The 20272-nt window shown below is 38.8% G+C and overlaps 1 protein-coding gene across 2 annotated transcripts in view; it reads right to left on the bottom strand.

The window, feature by feature from the left end:
• Positions 1 to 11949: 11949 nt before the first annotated feature.
• The window catches only part of CD109 (CD109 molecule), a 75055-nt gene continuing 66732 nt past the window's right edge, over positions 11950 to 20272 (bottom strand). Inside the window, exons 31-33 of one of the 2 annotated variants that reach the window (XM_030489913.1) lie at positions 16034 to 16190; positions 15519 to 15621; positions 11950 to 13095 (exon numbers count right to left, since the gene is read on the bottom strand). In XM_030489913.1, the coding sequence (XP_030345773.1) occupies positions 12905 to 13095; positions 15519 to 15621; positions 16034 to 16190 (451 nt within the window). In that variant the 3' untranslated portion in view covers positions 11950 to 12904. Of the gene's footprint in view, positions 13096 to 15518; positions 15622 to 16033; positions 16191 to 20272 lie in introns of those variants that run through there. The other variant, XM_030489914.1, reaches the window with a different exon arrangement.

A 20272-nucleotide genomic window follows, 5' to 3' on the forward strand; every position in this document is an offset into this window, starting at 1 on the left:
CAAACAAATTGTTCTCCTCTACTTTTCAAGAGTTTTTGATATAGCTAGACATAATTGACATAATCTTATCCCTCACCCGTACCTCCAGGGGCTTCAAGCAACCCTAATTCATTTAACCTTCCCGTGGTGGCTGTGCTTTCTAGACAATCCTTATTGTCTGCCCCTGGGATCTTCACAGGCAGACCACGGGTTTCCTGTCACAGACTCCAACAAAATACGGCTTTGGCATTCCTGTTAGCTGAGAAGTGGAAGGGCGTCACGTCTCTCCCAAGTCTACTCTTGTTTATACATCAGACTGTTGTTTACCTTTTTCCACTGCAGCTTGACGTTGTTGACTTTTGCTGGGTTTGTTTATGCTAGCATGTCCTGTTCCTTGACATCCTTCACAGAGTGATCTACATTACACGTACACTACATGTGATGTAGAGCCAGACATTCATGTTCAGGCCAATAAAATGTATCTTGGAAACATGTAGGAATGTGTTTTGCGACCTGTAAAACAGGTCACGTAATGTCAGTCTGAAAAGTCAGTTTTGATGTCACTAGCACAGACTAAACCCTGATTTATACATTGATCTAGCACCAACAGTCCAACATCAACCTGATTGAAGTTTTGCTCCTTCTCCCTCTCTTGCTTCCCTTCTTCCACACAGCCAGCTTTCTCTGTGTCTCTCAGACAGACTCACATCCCATTGCCAAAGGTACTTATGGTGGACAAGCAGGCACAGAGGCTGCTCCCAGGTAGGAGATGGCCGCTCTTATGCCTGGATATTGGGGCAGTACAGTGCAAACAGCAAGCACTGCCTGCCAGGCTGCTCTTGCACCAGGCAGTGAAACACTGCAGCTCACTCCAGCTCACTGTCCCTCTGCTTGTCACCCGGTTCCTGCAGCTGCCCAGGATTGGGGAGAACAGGGGGACACTTGGCTTTGCTTGCAGTTCATATAACTTGTTTTCAATAACCACCAGAGAAAAGGGTTAGGTACCAACCTCCTACAAGCCAGATGTGCCCCACCAGTTGCCAGGTGAAATGTGCTAATCTGGAGGGATTTGGGGTTTGGGTTTGTGTTTGAGATTGTTCCTGTATTTGCCCTTGTGCAGCATTATCCCAGTCCTACTTATTGCAAATGCAGAAGAATAAAGTCATTATGAATGAGTGGAAAAAGAATGAAACTAGAGAAGCCCTGAGGCAGAGCTGGATAGGTCATGCTGGGCTTTGTTTTCTGTGTAATGCACTGTTAAATTTCTCATACTCCTTTGGTGAGAGGTACCATTTTGAGACCACACGCTGTGCTTTCTCACAAAGAATTCACACCTCTTTTGGTGTGAATTGGGCTTTGCTTCTCCTGTATCCTGTAATAAAAGTCCTCTAGACTGTGGTTGGTCTTTGTGTATTGGAAAAATGGTGGATGGAGTTCGGAAGGAACTATGAAGGATGTAGCACCCCATTCAAATGGAGCAAGCAGAATATGTAGCAATGGCAAAATCGTTCCTCACAACTGTCTCAATATAATCTAATGTTGTTAAACATTAAAAGTGTTCATATTTTTATTATAATAACTACGATACAATTAAAATCAGGGAGGGAGAAGCAACAGACCTCAGCTGCATGTGAACTGACCATGGAAAATGATCATGCACAGGAACAAGACACATTAATCATGCTGACTCTCATCTAACATTCAGCCAACCTATTCATCTTTAAATGATCACTACAGTGATGACACATAGTTCATTTCTGAAATCAAACTGCAAATTATAAAGGAAAAATCATATGGCATCTTGCTGGTACATGTTCTTGTACTGAACTTAGAATACAACATACAGAGAGATCTCTCGCTTAATTAGTTGCCCACTCAGCTAGAGTTGGCTGCTATCTTTTTTCTCCATATGAAACCACAGAGCTTTCTTAGTACATTATTTCCACATGTGCTTATATTACTATGCCTGATCCAGCATTTTAATAAGCATTCATCTCTAAAATAAAAACATAACGAAATGTCTATCCACTTACCTAAAGCACCCCTCATCCCAGTCCTCCCTTTCCATCAGCGTGAGCCAGAATAATCCCCAGTGAAATGCATAGAGTCTCCCTGGTAGGCGGCTGTTGTGAATCAGATCAAGAGGCTCTTTTTTATACAATTTTATTCCTCTTTATTAGGGATACAATTTCTCATTCTTTGCTCCAGACATATTAAAATCCCCTCTTGCTTAAGTAGCAGCGCCTAAGGTCTTGGCTAGTTTCAAGACATGAACACCCTGCTAGAGCCGGACAGATGTGTGCTACCACAGCTCGGGGAACAGGATGCTAAGGTCTGAAAGCAAGCACCACCAACTTGCACTTCCTCTGCAAGTGGTCACAGGCATTTTAAAGGTGTCCATGGGTTGGAAAAAGAGAAAGGAGTCAACAATTCTGCATCATTTACACGTGCATCTGCCTGACACTTCCAGGACTGCTCATGTAGGAGAAGACAGTATATTTACACTTAAACTCAAGCTTTGGTTGATGCTACGTTTTATCTAGACTGCACCAAATCCATCTTTCTAGGAATGGGTCCATAGTCTAATATCTCATCTTCCCAATTTGCTTTATTTAGACTAATATCACTATTGAAACAAAAAAATTAACCTAATGCTTTGATTGACAGCAAAAGTTGATTTAAGCCATTCCATGTTACATTTATACAATCTACTTTTGTTAATATGTAATACAAAAATATTTTAAAACTACACAATTATTGGCAAAATTGAAATTAACATCTCCATATAAGTGACTCAGCATAGATACCACAGTAACAAGTACCTCCCATCAGACTGCAAAATTATCTACCACCCTGCAAATTTTAAACCATCTGAAAATTTAACTGTATGAGAATTTCTTCTAATAATAAAATATATTGAATGACACTGTGATAAACTCAGTGGGTTTCCCTCTTCTTATATGCTTTCATGAACAGTGAATCAGTTTTATTTCATTCTCAATGACCATAATAAAAGTGTTGGCCTAGAAGATACACTTCTAGGTTTATTAATCAGTTCATGTGTGAGATTATGGCAGACAATAGTGCATAAAACTACATAAAATATGCTATAAGGTAGAACCTCAAAGCAGTCCTTGTAGTCAGCTTGGAAGGAATCAGCAGTATGGATTTCATAAAGGACCTATAACTGACGGCAAATGAAGAAAATAAAACAGGATACCAAAAGCAAAAAACTATCTAAAATACAAGATAAAAACTAAATGTAAATTGCCAGTAGGAATACAAATGCAAAGCAAGTTTTGCATCTAAATAAGCCTATTTTGCTATGCAACTGTTTATTCAAACGCTTGCTATGCCATTGGGAAATAAAGCCAATGATAGTCTTCTGGATCCAGATAAATAGGAGTGTCAGGGACACTGATAAATTCTGTCCATTTCCCAGGCAGGACTTACTACTGCTCCTCCATGAACTCCTGCACTTTCTTACATTGGCTTTTGTCAGTCTCCTAGTGCAGTAGAGGCATTTCTAGCTCATTTGTACCTAACTCCTAAAAAGCCCCACTATCAGGCTCTACACTCTCAGTTGTCCAGCTGGAACAGTTGGATCCACGATATTATTTAACCTACAAGCTATTTTCAGAAACTAAAGTATCCAAGGTCCTTTGACTCTTTTTATTAATACCTTCACTAACTGCCCCTTGCTGCTATTCAAATCTCTTTACTTTTTTTACTATTATCATAGTCTCTACAATAACTGTTATTGCATTAACCTCTGCTGCCTCTTTTACAGACTATACCACTGCTTTCTTTAACCTCTTCTTCACACATCTCATCCATAAGGTTCCTGATTATTTTGGCTGCTGTTTCTATCAGGAGCTCCTTGTACCTGGAGTGCTGTGCCCATGCAGGAGTAGCTACTCCAGCTGAGATTCAGCAATGTTGGATGGAGAAAGTACTGCTTTTCAGACAACACTCCTGTTTACACAACCCAGCGTGTTTGTTTCTTTTACAATAGGTTGGTCTGTGTTCAGTGAATGATCCATTTGCATCCTGGTTTTTCTTCAGCAGAATTTCTACCTTGTTAGTCATTCTCCAGCCTACATCTGTGTAGCTTGGCACTGTCTTTCCTGAGCACAGGGCTTTGCTCTTATCTCTGTTGAAGTGGAACTCCTGTTTTTGGAGCATTTCAGCATTTTGTCAAGGTCAACTTGAGTTCTGGTCTCTGGAGTTCTGGAAGTCCCCCCAGTCTATTGCTGCCTGCAAATTTAAGAAGGCTCTTTTCTAGCTTTCCAAACAGGACCCCAACAAGCTGTCGTGAAACTTGACTAAATGTAAATTTCCCTTCTGGGACTTCAGAAGATAATCCTTCCTCCACTGCAACAAACAGCTATTTTGAGGCTTTTATAGCCCATAAAAGGATGATAAGCAAGTGGCAGTTCCACCCAGGGATCTTTGCACCAGAAGGACTTAGGGATTGTATTACAGCAGCTAAAAGCAGAAACACATCCAGCCCCATCAAGAAATCAGCAGAGGATCCTTCCAAAGGAAAGTATGAAGATTTAGCTGCACGATACTCTTTTTTCATTAAATTTATTCCTAATCTCTCACAGTTCAAGGCTAGCTTAAACTCTGATGCATGGGGTTTTAACTTCTCCTTTGCCCAGGTAAGTACAGCTGTACTCAGTCACAGTACGCTCAGGAGGTAAAATCAACCCTGGAAGTCATGTATGGCTAGATTGCAGGGGTTTTTCACATGGGAAAAATCTTCCATGTGAAAAAAAGGAGGTCACTGTATGAAGCAGCTCCATGTCTCACAGGGCACATCCTGCTCAGGGGCTGCTCTACCTCTTACACAGTCACAGGACTTTCTATATCAGATATATACATACTGGGTCATTCCCAAGAGAAGCCAAAGAGTGCACTGCTGGTTCTTTCTTCCCCTTACAGGTATAGCTCATCTCTCCCTCAAACTTACAGAGCTTGATGATTTTTGAGATATTTTCACTAGGATATCACACTCCTTAGGCTCCCTTAATAGCAGAAGCAAAATCAATAAATAAATCAAGAGATGATTTAGGTGGTCTGACTTACCCTTTTCAGAAACTCATCTCCTCCCATCAATCATTTAGACAGTATAGTGAGATTCACCTCCTCAGTTACTCCCCTAAGGTCACAGTCCTGTCACTCCTCAGGACTGTGCTGCGTTTACTGGGACTGGAGCAAAATGCTCGTGAAAAGCAGTAAACTCAAATGAAAGGAATCAACAAGAAAAGGATGATTTGCAGAGCATGGAAAGCCTGCAAACAGCATCCACCATTTTATGTTATTAGAAATTTATATTCACCACATTCAGCAGTCACAGACTGCTGCAGTTCTCATTGCCATGAAAGACTACAACTCCTCAGTCCCCTCTCCCTAATGGGGAGAAAGGAGACAGAAAGGGAGCAAGAACAAATGGCAAACATCAGGCAAACGTCTTGAGAGTAAGGAAAAACATTTTTAGAAACCAGAAAAACCATGAAACCATCTTCCACTTTGGGAATTGCTTTTCTATTAAAAGAACATCAGCATAAGTTATGTGTTAGAGATAAGAACACACAACTAAAACATATGGCAATAAGATAAGCAGAGTATTTTTATTGCTTTATTATCTTCTCATACTGGGCGAAAAAAATATAAACCCACAAAACTGCAGCTCTTAAAGCAGTTATGCATATGGAAAGGAAAAAGCAAGAAACAAGACTGAAACATTCTGTACTTTTTGTCATCTGCTGCCATCTGAAAATAGGTGTATTTCAAAGGGCTGGGGATTGTGGGGGGTGTTCTAGATGAGCAAAACAAATTATAGGATGGGATATTTTTCAAAGCTAATACAGCAATTTTACTTCACAGGATTATTGATCTATACAACTAAGGTATTTTAAATTCCACGAAATAAAATATTTCCGAATTTATACTCCTAAGGTTTACTGTATTTCCCTATAAAAGGATATTATTGGGATATACTGTGAGAGACACTATTGCAACAAACTTGTACCAATGAAGGAAAAGGCAGGCTTTACCTACATTGCAAAAGGTTCGCAATCTCGCCAGAAGGGAAGGAACAACAGCAGTTACACACAGTCAGAGGACATAAGAAACTGCAAGATGTTGGTCATCGCAGTGGCTCTCAGCTCCATGGGAGCATAAGGCTAGTCAGTCAGTTCTCACGCACACCGTCACATGAAAAATCACAGCAAAGACGACCTGCTGGTGGGGTCATGGAATTCATTTTCTTCATAGTAGCCCACATGGCACTGTTCTGGATTTATGACCAAAACACTGGAGACAATACACCAACGCTTTAGCTGCACCAAGGCCTTCTCCGCTACTCACACTGTCCTAGCGACTAGGCTGGGGATGAGCAAGAGGCTGGGAGAGCACACAGCTGGGACAGTTGACCCACACTGACGAAAGGAATGTTCCATACCATATAGTGCCGCTCAGCAATAAAACCACACGTACTTTCCGAAGAAGCTGCTGTTCAAACACAGGCCTGGCAGCAGTGTGCTGGTGGGTCAGTGATTGCCTCTGCACCACTTGCTTTTTCTTTTTCTTCTTTTCTCCTTCCCCCATTAAATTGTTTTCAATCCCACCCATGAGCGTTTTTCTCTCTTTACCCTCCTGATTCTCTCCCCCCATCCTGCTGGGGGTGGGAAGTGAATGAGAAGCTTGTGGGTGCTTAGCTGCTGGCTGTCAACCCATGAAAGCAGTGATACAGATTTATAAGTGCATATAAAAGCACACAAAGCATCATGCATGTCTCAACCCTTGGGGTACACCACCAGTGACTGCTCTGCAGCTGGGCTTTGTCCTGCTAATCACAATCCTTTCACTCCCTCCAGCTGTTCAGCCAGTTTTCAGTCCACCTTAGCACCAACTCATTTAGCCCATATTTCATCACTTTATCTATGAGGATGTTATGAGAGAATGCCTTTCTAAAGTCTATATAAACATCCACTGTTTCTCCTCATCCATGCAGCCAATCCTCTCATCATAGAAAGCTATCAGGTTGGTTAAACATTATTTCAGCTTCGTAAGTCTGTGCTGACAAATCCCGAATGTCCTTTATCCACCCTGAGTTTGAGTAGATAGCTAGCTATTTATCTGAAAGCAAGACTGAAAAGGATTTTAGTCTTGACAGGCAACAAAAGCTCTGAGGGAAAGGGTAGATCTGTGAGACATCAGCACAGGGATGGTTGCTGAGCTCATGGGCGAAACCACTGAGAGGTCACGGTAAAAGAGGTGAGCAAGGCTGAGCAGATCCTGACCTTGAAAGTGGAACAGGCCAGGAAGCTCTTCAAAGGGCAGGCAGAAGGAAGGGCGAGAGAATGATGAGAATTAGGAAAAGGTAGTGTCCTGCAGGCCAAACTTCTAGAGCATGAAAAATTACAGTGAAAATAGAAGTTCACTTGAAAAAAATACTCTGCACATGAATTCAATTGGGTTTTTTATAAAACACGTTGGCATAGAGATTCCTTGGAGCTCTTTTACTGCCACTTCAGACTCCAGACAGCAATAGGCTCTGTATCTGAAAGGGCTGCTCCTTTGTTCACAGAAACAGTAGAGGTCCTGAGGTTCTCCATGAACACAAGGGGCCTACCTGAAGGGAGTTCATCACATAGGACTATTTATACTACTTCTGTTAAAGAGAACAGCAAAGCTTCCAATCACTTGATGTTGAATAAAACAATATGCTTCTAAAATGAGGTGACCCCTAGTCAGGAAAGTCCCAGACAATGATCTGCAGGGTCACAGTCAGAAGTCTGACCACGGAAATCACCACTGCAACCGCTTCAGATTATGAGCTTTAAAACATAGGTGAGGAGCCTCTAAGATGTGCTGAGGGTGAGTAGTGGTCAACAGTGTATAGAAACTGTGATCTACCACAGGTAGCTGTATTGTTAAACAAGCAAATGCTAGACATATATTAATAAAAGACATCTTCAATAGAATTTAAAAATAGCTATTGCAAACTTTATTTGAAGAAAAATAAATCAATAACAATCTTCCAAAATCCTGTGAAACAGTCTAGTTCCTTAACATTTGTTTTATTACTTGAAAAGATAGAAGCAATTTGTATTGCTGGCATGTTAGTTCACCTCTGTTTGCTCAAAACAACTCATAAAAGTGTTCTTTTTCTACCATTTCTGATTTTATCAAAAGTGGAAATGCATATGATTATCCTAAACTAGATCAAAGTGGGTATATGACAACGTTTCAAGGCAGCCAAGATTTTTAGTCCAAATTGCTTAAGGCCTGATATGGAAAAGAAGAGATGCAATAGACAGTAAGACAGCTAATGTGTGGTATCTTACACCTGCTTAGATGATGCTTCCTTTGAGCCAGCGTGTTTTATATTTTCTTCCTCATATTAGTATCCCACCAAACGTAACATTACTAAAAGCTGCAACAAAAAAATCAATTCATAATATAACATCATAAGGTCTGAGCGAGGCCAATGAAGCTTTCGGGTAACCACCGAAAATACTTTTTTTCTTTTTTTTTTTGGCATGATTTGAAATTAAAGAGAATTCTTAACACTGGAGTTCTGGTGACTCAAACATAGCACATAAGCAATCAATGCTCGCTCACATCTGAAAATAACAAGCTATCCATTGGAAAAAAAATCACCGGATTGATCTAATACAGCACACTGTCAGACTTTATTGCATAGAATAGCATTAGTGCAATGATATTTCCAAGAGGCACACAAAAATACAATATATAGAATAAGAAATAAGACTGCAGTCAAATATTTTGACATGGGGAAAAGTAGAAAATAATAAAACTCAAAAGACCTGATCACTTAACTGCTGTTGTATTTTATGGATAAATTACTAGTGAAAACATTTAATTTCAAAATTTTCTATGTATTTAGACGACTAAACACATAAAGATGGCTCGCTGAATAAAGATTTACAGTAGAAGAAGAAAGGCTGTAACAGAAATATTATTGCCCATTAGAATTAAAATTGAATACTCCTTTTTAGTGTTTGAGATGATAGATAGAACATTTATGCCATTAGGCACCAGCTGCTTTCCAAATATAATCTTTCCTAAAAACCTAACTGTATATTTTGAAAAACAGAACATCACACAATGTTTCTGGTTTGGGCACTTCGTGAAAATCTTGTGTTTTTTAATGGCACTGTAGTAGACTGGAGCCTATATAATGGCTGCGTATATACATACGCTTTCTACAGGAATCTGCTTAAACCAAACTTGGCTCTTCTGTTTCTCCTGCACTAGTGTGGCCACCTCCCCCCTTCACCACATGCCATTGATGAGCACAAGCCACAAGCACATGTTTGCGAAGTACATGGGAGCATGGCAGTGTCATACTAGGAACTAAATCAGCCATAGAGCTGGCCCAGCACGCAGACTCCAAGGTGCTGTAAACCTGTTAGGCAGCACTTGTTCCCTGTTCTGTACAACAGCATTTGGTATGGAAGGTTTCTAGATGACACCCACAGGGAAACCTGTGGAGGAAACCTCCACTAAGATCATGGATGGCAGCAAAAGTAGAAGTTGGGGGGTAGATCCTTTAAAATTCGTTATGGTTTTGTTTTAAACTCAATTCTAAATAAATGACTATTTCTTACTGATTTAACAACATATTAATGGCACTGCACAGACCATGTCTGTTGACAGCACGTGGCTAATAGGGGCACGAAATGCAACAGAGAATACTCAGATTTCAAGGAAACAGCAACCACATAGAAATGTTTAGGCAACTCAACATGATGGCTCCATCACAAAATACCTTTTCCTGACTGCTCCTTTCCACTCCTTAAAGCTCCTTAAAGACCTTATTCCTAAAGACTTCCTAAAGAATTTCTGCTAAAAGATTTCCTAATGACTTCAGTGGGAGCATGGCCCCTCTAACATCAAAAATTGACTTTACAGAGTAATGGGGAAAATATATATGCTGAGCTTTTCTGTAATGATTCCTATATAATGATGAGGGGAAAAAAAAAGTCATTATGCCACATAATATTCCCTTTCCTCGGTTCCATTCACTGCCAACACACAGTACAAAATTTCTCCTCTGCAACCCATTCAAAGCACTAGCCACAACTGCAAAGTGACTGAAGGCATCAGTATAGGAATGTGAAAGGCCACCTGGTGTAAATATTTATTTAAAGTCACACAATGTAGAACTGTTCCTTAAAAATAGCTTAGTACAGAGGCAGATTTTGATGTCTGTAATAATATGCCTGCTTTATAGAAAAAAGTAAAATAAAAGAGGATATTTGTTCACTGACTCCAACAATTTACATGACACGGTGCATTATGACTGATGCCTCTCAGTAGGGTGTGCAAGGCAGCTGAAAATCATTTAAAAACATGTGGTTTGTCTCAAAAACAAATATAGGGGAATACTAATAAAAGCTGCACTGTCTGAAATTAGGTTGAGCAGTTAAAATCCATTTTTCTGGAAGATATTCAGGAAGCTGGGATTGCCTGCAAAATAAAATTAGTTTATCCCTACTATCTACTGCAAAGGAGCAGTTTATCTCCAGTACATCTTGTCTAGAAAATAAGCCTTTTTATCCCAACATTAATCAGGTATTAATGTCTCCTTGAGAAGCTTTACGTATAGTAAAAAACAAAAGTATGTGAGCTTTGGGTTCTTGAAATCATATTAAGTGGAGGCAAATGACATGTCAAGGTGCCCAAAGGCAACAGACCTGCTTTCATAGGTCACCAAGAAACCAAACCCACAGCAAAATACATCCCAGCTTAAAGTGTTTTCCAGATCTTACACTTGGCACAATTCAATCTATGCTCCCATATATGAGTAAAGGATTTGAAACACAAACATGTGTTTCAGTTTGTATCTTTTAGTTTCTATTTGCTCTGGACCTATGTAACCAAGGCCATGACTTGCAGAGGGTCAGATCCTGCATCCTGTTGACTACGGAGTGCTTTGGATTTCAATAAATGTAGTATTACTTCATGTGGGTCAGAACAGCACAGGCACTCATGTTAAAGCACTAATCAACTATTCAAGGGACTAGACCAAAAGTGCATCAAAGACAAGTAAAAAGCGTAAACTGACTACAAAGAACCAGACCTAAGCTCTGCCAGAGAGTCAGAACAGAACCTCATGTTTGTGAAAAACATTCTAAATTCTAAATACAGCGAAAGTAAAACAAATAACCCCACCTAAACTAGTTTTGCAGTTAAAAACCTATACCTCGGTATTAGAAGGCACTCAGTTCAGGAAGTTCAGGCCTCTCCCATGCTACCATGCACTAATTTCTTTTGTGAACAAAAGTATAGATGAGCATAAAATACAAAAATATACATTTTAAGCAGTAGCAAAATGTGGATAAAAATTAGAAATTGCTCAAGAAAAGTGACTGCCATATTATTACATGTGCACACATACACACTCCGTCTCAAAAAGGTATGAAAGAAAGGGAATCATTAGTCTTAAAATTTCTACCTCTGTTAGTTGGCTTGACAGCTATTAACTTCATTTCAGTAACTACGAATGTTATCAGCTTGGCTTCCTTGTCAAAAAGAAGTAAGCATCAGCTATCACAGGCAGTGTTCAAGAAGAAGATCAGCTACCAGACAGGGAAGACATTCATGCACTCACTCAGGAGAAAAGCTCCAAACTCATATATTTCCATATTCACAGAGACCTGTAATTCTCCCCACAAGCAAAAAGCTGGTTTGGGTGTAGAAGTGCCCACTGCTCTTCACCAACACTCTCATTCACCCCACTTCAGCAAAACGCTAAAGCATACAAGGATGTGCTTAAAATTAAGCAAGCATGCAAATTCTTTTGCTGAGCTGAATGCATGTGTAGCCCATGCCTCCTAAAAGCCTCCTCCACCAATCAACAAGTGGAGTTGCATGCACAGATGGCATTCAGGGCCAACCAGCTGACATGACACAGGGAGCAGTAAACAGCTGTTTAGGGTTATAGCACTTAAATCATTGACAAGATGACACTGCAAACTCAAGACATACATGATGCCCCAGAGTCACATTTCTAGAAGACTTTCAAAAATCAGAAAAGGATCCAAGCAACCTTCATCCTGCTGGCCATAAATATGCCAGCAGGTATCAGCATTCTCACATGGAAAGAGAATTAGGTTTGTTTCTGAATACCCTGGAAAAAATGAAGTCTCAAACATAGACTCCATCCTTGATACATTTACAGTATTTTACTTTCAGAGTAAAATGCATGAGAACATCCCGAGGCCTTATTTTCAAACATGATCAGCTTATGAATTGGCAAAAAATCCACCCCGCTTCTCTGTAATGATAAAAAAAGGCTGACAATTATCTGGGGCATTCAGCAGGTTGTGAATGCAGCACTTTTTGGCTCTTGTGCCTGCTCTGAAACCGGCTTCCTTTATTTTTCTTATTATTCCCCATGAGAGCATATGGCGAAACTCAATATTCATGCTAAGTGTCATGTCTGCAGAAGAGAACAAAGTGAGCTCTGAGACCAAGCTCCCAGCACCCTGCTTACCAACACCCCAATAGAGAAGCAAAGTGTTTCAGCATGGTAAACTAACGTACATCCCTAAAAAAAAAAAAAGCGCAATGGAAAGCTGGGGTAAAAAGGGAGTGGAAGTATGGAGCTAGGTTTGTATTTTCTCAGACTGCTTTCTCGGTAACTCTGTGCTTCCTCAGAAAATAACTTCAGTATGAAACTAACACTTGGAAAGTTTTTCCAGCAGACACTTAATGAAGTTTTCTGGCACAGCCAGAAATTTACTATATGGGCCAGCCCAGCTCTCCCTGAATGCAGCAGGAGTTTGGTCACTGTCATCACTAAAGATGGGCTGGTATCTGAACATAAAATTTTCTTTGGATAATTTATGGAAACCTTAGATGTGTAACGTGATCTGTTTCCTTTTTACAGCACCCAACTGCACAGCAAGTTTACATGAAGGACAAACAGCAGACAGAACAAGGAGTCCAATGAAGAGTGCTGAAGCAAGGCTGCAGAACCATCTCGGTGGCAAAGACTGCAATCGCTTTCACAGAAATCACAAGAGGTTATACTCTGCATTACTTCTGAATTGTAGCTTCTCACCGCTCTTCTCCCTGTTCAGAAAAGTTAGTTAACATTAGTTAATGAACTCAGAACTGACCAACAGATCAGCTTCACAAAGAAAGCATTTTTAACAGATGCACCAAACTCTAATGCAGACCTCATCATACATTGCAAAATACTTCCAGAGTGGGTGTTTAAGCCTAGGCATTAATCTTTGTTCTCCCAAAAAATCAAAATGTCCTCAGTATATTCAGGCAAATGCTTAGAGAAAGGCACACTTTCATAGACTTACTTAATCTCAGCTGTTAGACCCAATCTGTTCACAAACCTCAGTCAAACACTTTAAAAAGGAATTTTCCCCTACTTACACAGCAACCCTCATGACAAAGGAAATCAGATACTTTACCTGGCAAGTTACAGGCTATGACATTGAAGAGCTAGGTCTCTCATAACTGGTGCTTTCTCTCACTATTATTTTTGGAAGCATTAGCTTCCTGAATCTGGGACAGCCCATTCTACCTAGATCCTGCTCCTGTATTTTGCACCCCCATTGCCTGAAGGGTTGCTACAGAGCCTAACAGACTAGAAGCCTGGAAAGCCGTATTCATTTCAAAAACATCAATGCATGGTAAATGCTCACAGAACAAGCTTTTGCAAAGTTTCATTCCCATAGTGGGCTTAATTTCGATTTGAAGGTTTTCATTCCAACTAGTGACACTGAAATTTCTCTTTTTATTATCAGTATTTTTTAACTTAAATTATATTCAGTTTCCTTTCAAGATATTCAAAAAATAAAAAAATAAAAATGTGTACTTTTACAAGCCAAAATGCTTACCCAACAGTGACACCCAACTAGCTCTGAACAAAATCAGGTAAGAGAAGCAACAGTCATTTCAATGTGCTTAGTAGCTGTGCATTTTAATCCTGGCAGATCTCCTTGCTGGCACTGCTGTATTGGCATCCAAGCCAGCTTTTTATACCTATGCCAGTTGTAATATCTGCCACACAGACATAAGGACTCCTTAGACATCTCCTAACTCATGAATGAGACTGACACCATCTCATAAAATATACACCTGCAGCTTGGGTCACCGTGAGAGTGATGAAAAAGAAGAGATTCAAATAAAAGCATATTCCTGCTTTAGATAGGAAGGAGTTCTCTCAGGAGAACTCAGAGTCATGGCATGGTATATTTGTTGACCAATAACATGTCTCTCTACATAGTAATAGGAATGGTGCCTTGTAAAGGAATATTTGAAGCAATCTTTTTCTTAAAGCCAAAGCTTTCTATTGCAGCTGATGACTGATTATGTCAAACAAATTTTAGACCTTAAGGATATTAATTCATATCTTTAATATTAAGAATTTATGGATACTAAATGTATTTAAATATGATGAAAATATTTACATATGTGCATTTATATGTGACTTTTTAACACATACGAGCCTATCCAACAGCATTCTTATAAAAGACTAGGTCCTCACCTCTTCTCCTAGGAATTGAAGTATGCAGAAATCCATTTTGGCCATAGAAATGTTATATATTTATCTCAAATAAAAATTGCTCTAATTTGTTAAGCCACTAGGCCTTAAAACATGTTCTAGGTTAATGGACAGTATAGTTACCTCTGCTAATTTCCTATTTTAGTTTAAAATTCTGTGATTGAACAAACATTTCAGCCTACAGAAAGTAAATGTGACCTTCATCTAGCTAAAGTAATGACATCATAGCATATTTGGTTGTCTTTTGTCTTGTGCTAAAAGAAACCAACATGAAGAAAATTGCCTATACAACCTTTTTACGCCTTATCTCAAACCAAGCCCAAATCCTTAATAATGTTTCAGCTGGGTGGAGTAACGAAAACCTCTCTAATATCTTCTCCAGAAGCTTGTAATCTTTCCTTCTTTTTCATTTTGCCCAAGAGCTTTGTACATTGCTGCCTTTCTCTAAAACATACTTTAACACCAATAAAGAAACAAACAACAACAACAAAACAAAATACCCAACCCAAAAAAAAAAAATTCGAAACTGTTTTTCCCATATGTATCTTTTTACATAACTCTAGAAATCAAAACACTGGCATTTTCTCCAGTGAAGGACTCTTAGTTTAAACAAGAAACAGATGGAAAAGCTACTTGAAAGATAATCATTAACTTGGTAAGTGAACCACAGTGAAGTTCCTGCTTCATTTTGGCAGTTTTGGGAACACACTAGGCCAGACTGAAGCCAATTTATACCAGCTGACAATTAAGTTAAGACAATTCACACCAGCTGAGGAACCAAACCATTGAGACAATAAATGTATATATGGGAAAACACTACTATTTGTGAGACAATTTGGCATGTCAGTGTCCAAAAAGGCCGCAGTTAAATAAAAACTATCCACTAAAATTTGTTTTATTTCCACAAAAACAAACTTTATTTTAAACTTCTGAATCACACTAAGATCCATTTGGAATGACTGACACTTACTAGGTTCATAGTAATCCACTATAGTCACTGAAGCATCTTGGATATTTGCCACTTTGAAGTCTCTCACAGCCGGAATATCCACACAAACGTGTGTTTCATTTAGCTAGAAGAACAGAAGAGAAACATCTGAGAACCCTGGTGCTAGTGGTTTCATGGAAGAGGTAAGGACTTCTAGCTCAGCAGCAGTCCACTTCATTTCTGAAGACTTGGATTCAGGATGCATATAAAGATGCTTATCTCATTTGTAGTTATTTTGGCCACATTACAGCCTTCTTGAAATGTCTTATATATGATTTTTAAGAGGCTTAATCTACAAACCCCTTACAAATATAACTGAGTTGTACCTATGCAGTCAGTTTCACTAAAGAACAGTGGAACTATTAATTCAATGTGAATAGCAGACGTTGATTTCCCCAAAGAATACAATCATGATGTTTTTCCAAATTTAAACCAAACAATGGCAGAGTCAAGATTAACATCACTAAAAACACATTTCTTTGTTATTTTCAACTTACTGAGTCTAAGTATAGGTTGACTTTTCCATTGTCCTTTTCCATCTTCTTAACTGTATTGTCTAACGGAATGAAATCTGGTGACACAGAGAAACCACTGAGTAAGCCAACCTCCATGAGGACCATACCACTCCTGGGAGCTGAGCCAGAACCCAAGTACCTTTTCAAAACACAAAGAAACTTTTAGTAGGAATACAGTAGATCACTCTCCAAAGAAACTGATCATTAAATCCCAACTATGGAAGCAATATTGCTTAAGAATACTTAAGAAACAAGTAGAACAAAATGCCAAGAAGAAAATTTCTAACAATAAAGAGGTAATAATTGATTTATCTATTATTCCTCTGGATAATTTCAATCACATACGCAAAAGCAGGTTTAACACTAAGAAAACTACAGTACATAAATGAGACACAACACTGACACCACTAGGAGCTTTCCACTGGCATCTGTAAGTGCAGGTTTATATCACAAATATGCAGGAAATACTGCAACTAAACACATCCTTCTAAAAAAGTAATTAAGAAACCACTATAGGAATTCTTGAACTGAAATATATGTATTTCTTCCTATGGATGCATTGTTTTGCTTTTATTCATTTTTGGAGGGTGACATAAAAGTATACTCCAAAAACATCCCCCAAACCTTTTCATGTTTCCTTCATAGAGATTGATGGTTCCATTGACAAAATCATCATCATATTATTTCTTAAAGTTCCAGTTTTAAAATTCAGAAACATGTTAACATCCAGTTTTGGAAAAAGATTTAAGATGTTGAGTTCTTTCTTTTTTCCTAAATAATACTTATTATTACATCTTCTTCCCATGTAAGAATCAGATGCTGGACTGAAATGCTTTGCTCTACTAAGCAAGCCTTACATACTATGGTGCACAACAAAACTATCAAAATATAGGTATGGAGTTCTGTGCTACCAATGATACCTAAATGACCTGGTAACAATTGCGTTGCTTTAAATAAAGCAGGTGGCAGAAGAGTTTCTCCCTGCCTTGGCATGGAGGGTAAATGATAATTTTTATACTAGAATAGAAGTGCCTCGAATTCTCATTTTGAAGGCCTGACAGTAGTTGAAAGTAACTGAATAAAACTATTTCGTTGTAGAGCTAGATGGTTTTAAAAAAGGGAAGACTTGCTTTCAAAGCAATGCTGTTAAGCGTGGCAGCATGGCTGATTGAACCCAGATATGACTTTGAAAGAAATACAGCACAACTGCTGACTTCAGTTGGCTCATGAGATTAGAAACAAATGAAACCATCTGTTGGATGATGTGCTGTGCCAAAGTAGCTGCTATTGAAAACAAATAACTGAATTGGAACTGGATGTAATTATTTCTGCATAATTACCAGTAAGAAGAGAGGAAAATACTCAAGCTGTCTAGCCAGCCTGGGGTGCTACCAAAATACCAACAGGTAACCAAACCAACTTCATACTGTCAAAAAGTGAATAAGATATATCCCTAGAAGTTATGAGGATTTGCCTCTCTTAACAAAGAAGAGAGAGACAGCCTTGGGGGTGGCTCCTGGTATCATCTCTTCAACTTCATGGTCTCTTAAAAGTTAAAAAAAAAAAAAAAAATCACCATGCAAGAATGAAGACTTGAAACTTGCACCTGAAGAGAACTGAGAATGTTCTGAGTTGAATTTTATGTTTCAGTTCTTCATCAATAGTAGATTTGTATGAGACCCTCTCATAGATGATGTAAAAAGGAGAAAACAACACCAAGCTAGGGTAAGCAGAAAGCGTAAACAAGAGAGTGAGTAGAACCATCAGCAATCAGTTTCCCATGCCTGAAAATAGTATGCGGGCAACAAGACTGACCGGAGAAGAAACTCACAGCCTCCCAGATAGTAAGTTAGCTCCTCTAACCAAGAATCAGTTTAATTTGAATGAAACATCATCTGTTCCAGTGTCATAAATGATATCGAATTGAGATGACCATGGCCAATCACTACCAAGCTGGCTGAAAGATAGTGGAATATTCTGCAGATTAGAGAAAGAAAAAAATTGCAAAGCTACGGCCTCCATTACCTGGCTATGCATGCCAGCAGCTGGCTAAACTGATTGAGATTTCAGCAGTCTTTCTGTATTCCTACTTTGGTTTTTCTACCAGAAAGCCACATCATGTTGTGAAGATTATAAGTAGACCAACCTTAAACTAATTCAGGAATTTAATACAGATAACACATATTATATACACTATATGGGGGGGGAGGGAAAAGAAGACGATGACTAATTTAGCAAGCCAAGACACCAGAGACAGAGTCTCAGACTAAAGAACAGAAACATAGACTTACCAGAACTTATACCAGTCCACTTTCCATAATAAGAATTGATGGATCTGAATGTTCCAAATATTCTCCTGGGGAAGTTTTATAATGCCACTAGATTTTCCCCTATCCTTTGAACACTTTGCAATTAAAACATCATCACCCTAAAGCCTTCTCAGAGAGATGGAACCCTTCCTGTGTGTATTCCTGAGCCAAAGGTCAGGAAAATTGGAATGCTCAGCCAAGACTTACCCTAGACCCATCATGTAAGCCTTTTACACGTCAGGAGTTTGTGCTAGACTTTGGAAAGCTGTTGACACTTCATAGAAAACTTTAAAAGAGAACAAACCCATTCTATTTCAAGAGCTCTCATGTATTCTAGTGTCCCTGCCCACCATCTGTATCACTAAATTGGTTACCAGAAACACATAAAAACAGGGCTCTGGCTTTGTGCCTGCTGGCTATTTCCCAAATTAAATCAATCCTCTCTGTACTGAAATCATATTCACTATAGCTGATTATTTGTATGTTGGTGTCACCTAGAGGCTCCATCTCCAGTCACAGCTCCTTTGTGTGAGGCAGAGTATAAAAATAGTGTTTAAAGTTTAAATAAATATCAAAAAGAGCACGTGGAGGAAAGGAATGTAAGAGTAATCATGGTGGATCAGGTGGTACTTTGCAAAAGAAACCCATTAGAATGTCACGAGAAAAAAACTGTGTTTCTAGAAGTATGCGCAAACAGATGAATCTCAAATACAAAGAATGTAGTCATCTCAAGATCCTTCTAGATAAAAGAAGATAAAATATCTGTAGAGAGATATAGTGTCCTATGAGGTTTTCTGTAAAATATGCAGTGCTTTTTAACTACAATAAAAGTGCATACTGAAGAAACTGCCAGAGAACAAACATTCTCACGTATTTCTTTTAAATACATTTCACAGCAAGTAAAAGTAAGGCATCAAAGCAGTCAAAGAAACAACCTAGTTTAATGACTGGCTGATCTAGGAATATGCAATACGACTGCTCAATGTCACCTGTTCTCATCTGATCCAAATTTTACCCAGCTACCATGTGGTGGCTGTTCTGTGGTCTCTGAGATGATACTTTAGCAGCCTCAGCTCAGTTCTTAGTAGATGTTTACTGAACAATTAACATAATCTCAGATACACACACATGTTTATTCCACAGAAAGAACAGAATTAGCCTGGCCAGAAAACTCATCACCTCTTTCAAATCTAGAATGATGCTGACATCTTATATTACCAAATTCATAACTATAAGACTTACTGGTAAATGAAAACCACAAAGACACTTGACAATAAGACAATACCCCGGTTGAATTTATCATTATGTAAATATGGATTTTGACTCCTGCCAAAACTGTTCTGAGCAAATTTTACTAACAGAGATGACCAAAGGCCAATTGCTTCTATTTCATGGTGTTTTCAGCACTTCAGAACCTCCTTCCCTTAAAAAAAATAAAAAATAAAAGTAGTATCTACATTTACATTCCGTTCATGAAAGGTAAGAGTAATGGGCAGTTGTCACAGTCTGCTACTAGAATATAGAATGTGGAAGACATCGGTTCAGTTTTCAAGTCTGTCCACGGTTGTCCATATAGCTAGAAAGCACTTGCACCAGACAAGATTTTGAGTTTTTTCTTGTATTCCACACAAACTCTTCCATATACCTCAAACATTTAGTGTACCACTTTATGCATACCAGTAAAAAAGTATCACCTGGCCAGCAACATCTTTGCATAAAAGATCTATCACTCTGTTTATGTACTTATGAATTCCTACTTAATTTAACTACAGCCATTTTTACAAAGTAATTCTTTTATTCTCTTTAGTTACACGTTTACATCCCATACACTAGTAAAACCCATACAAATAAATGGACAAGTTAGCTCATTTTAAATAACCTAAAAGCTGTATAGACAAAGAGGTGTATGAGA

Source organism: Strigops habroptila, chromosome 6 (assembly GCF_004027225.2).
Source record: "Strigops habroptila isolate Jane chromosome 6, bStrHab1.2.pri, whole genome shotgun sequence".
NCBI lineage: Eukaryota > Metazoa > Chordata > Aves > Psittaciformes > Psittacidae > Strigops > Strigops habroptila.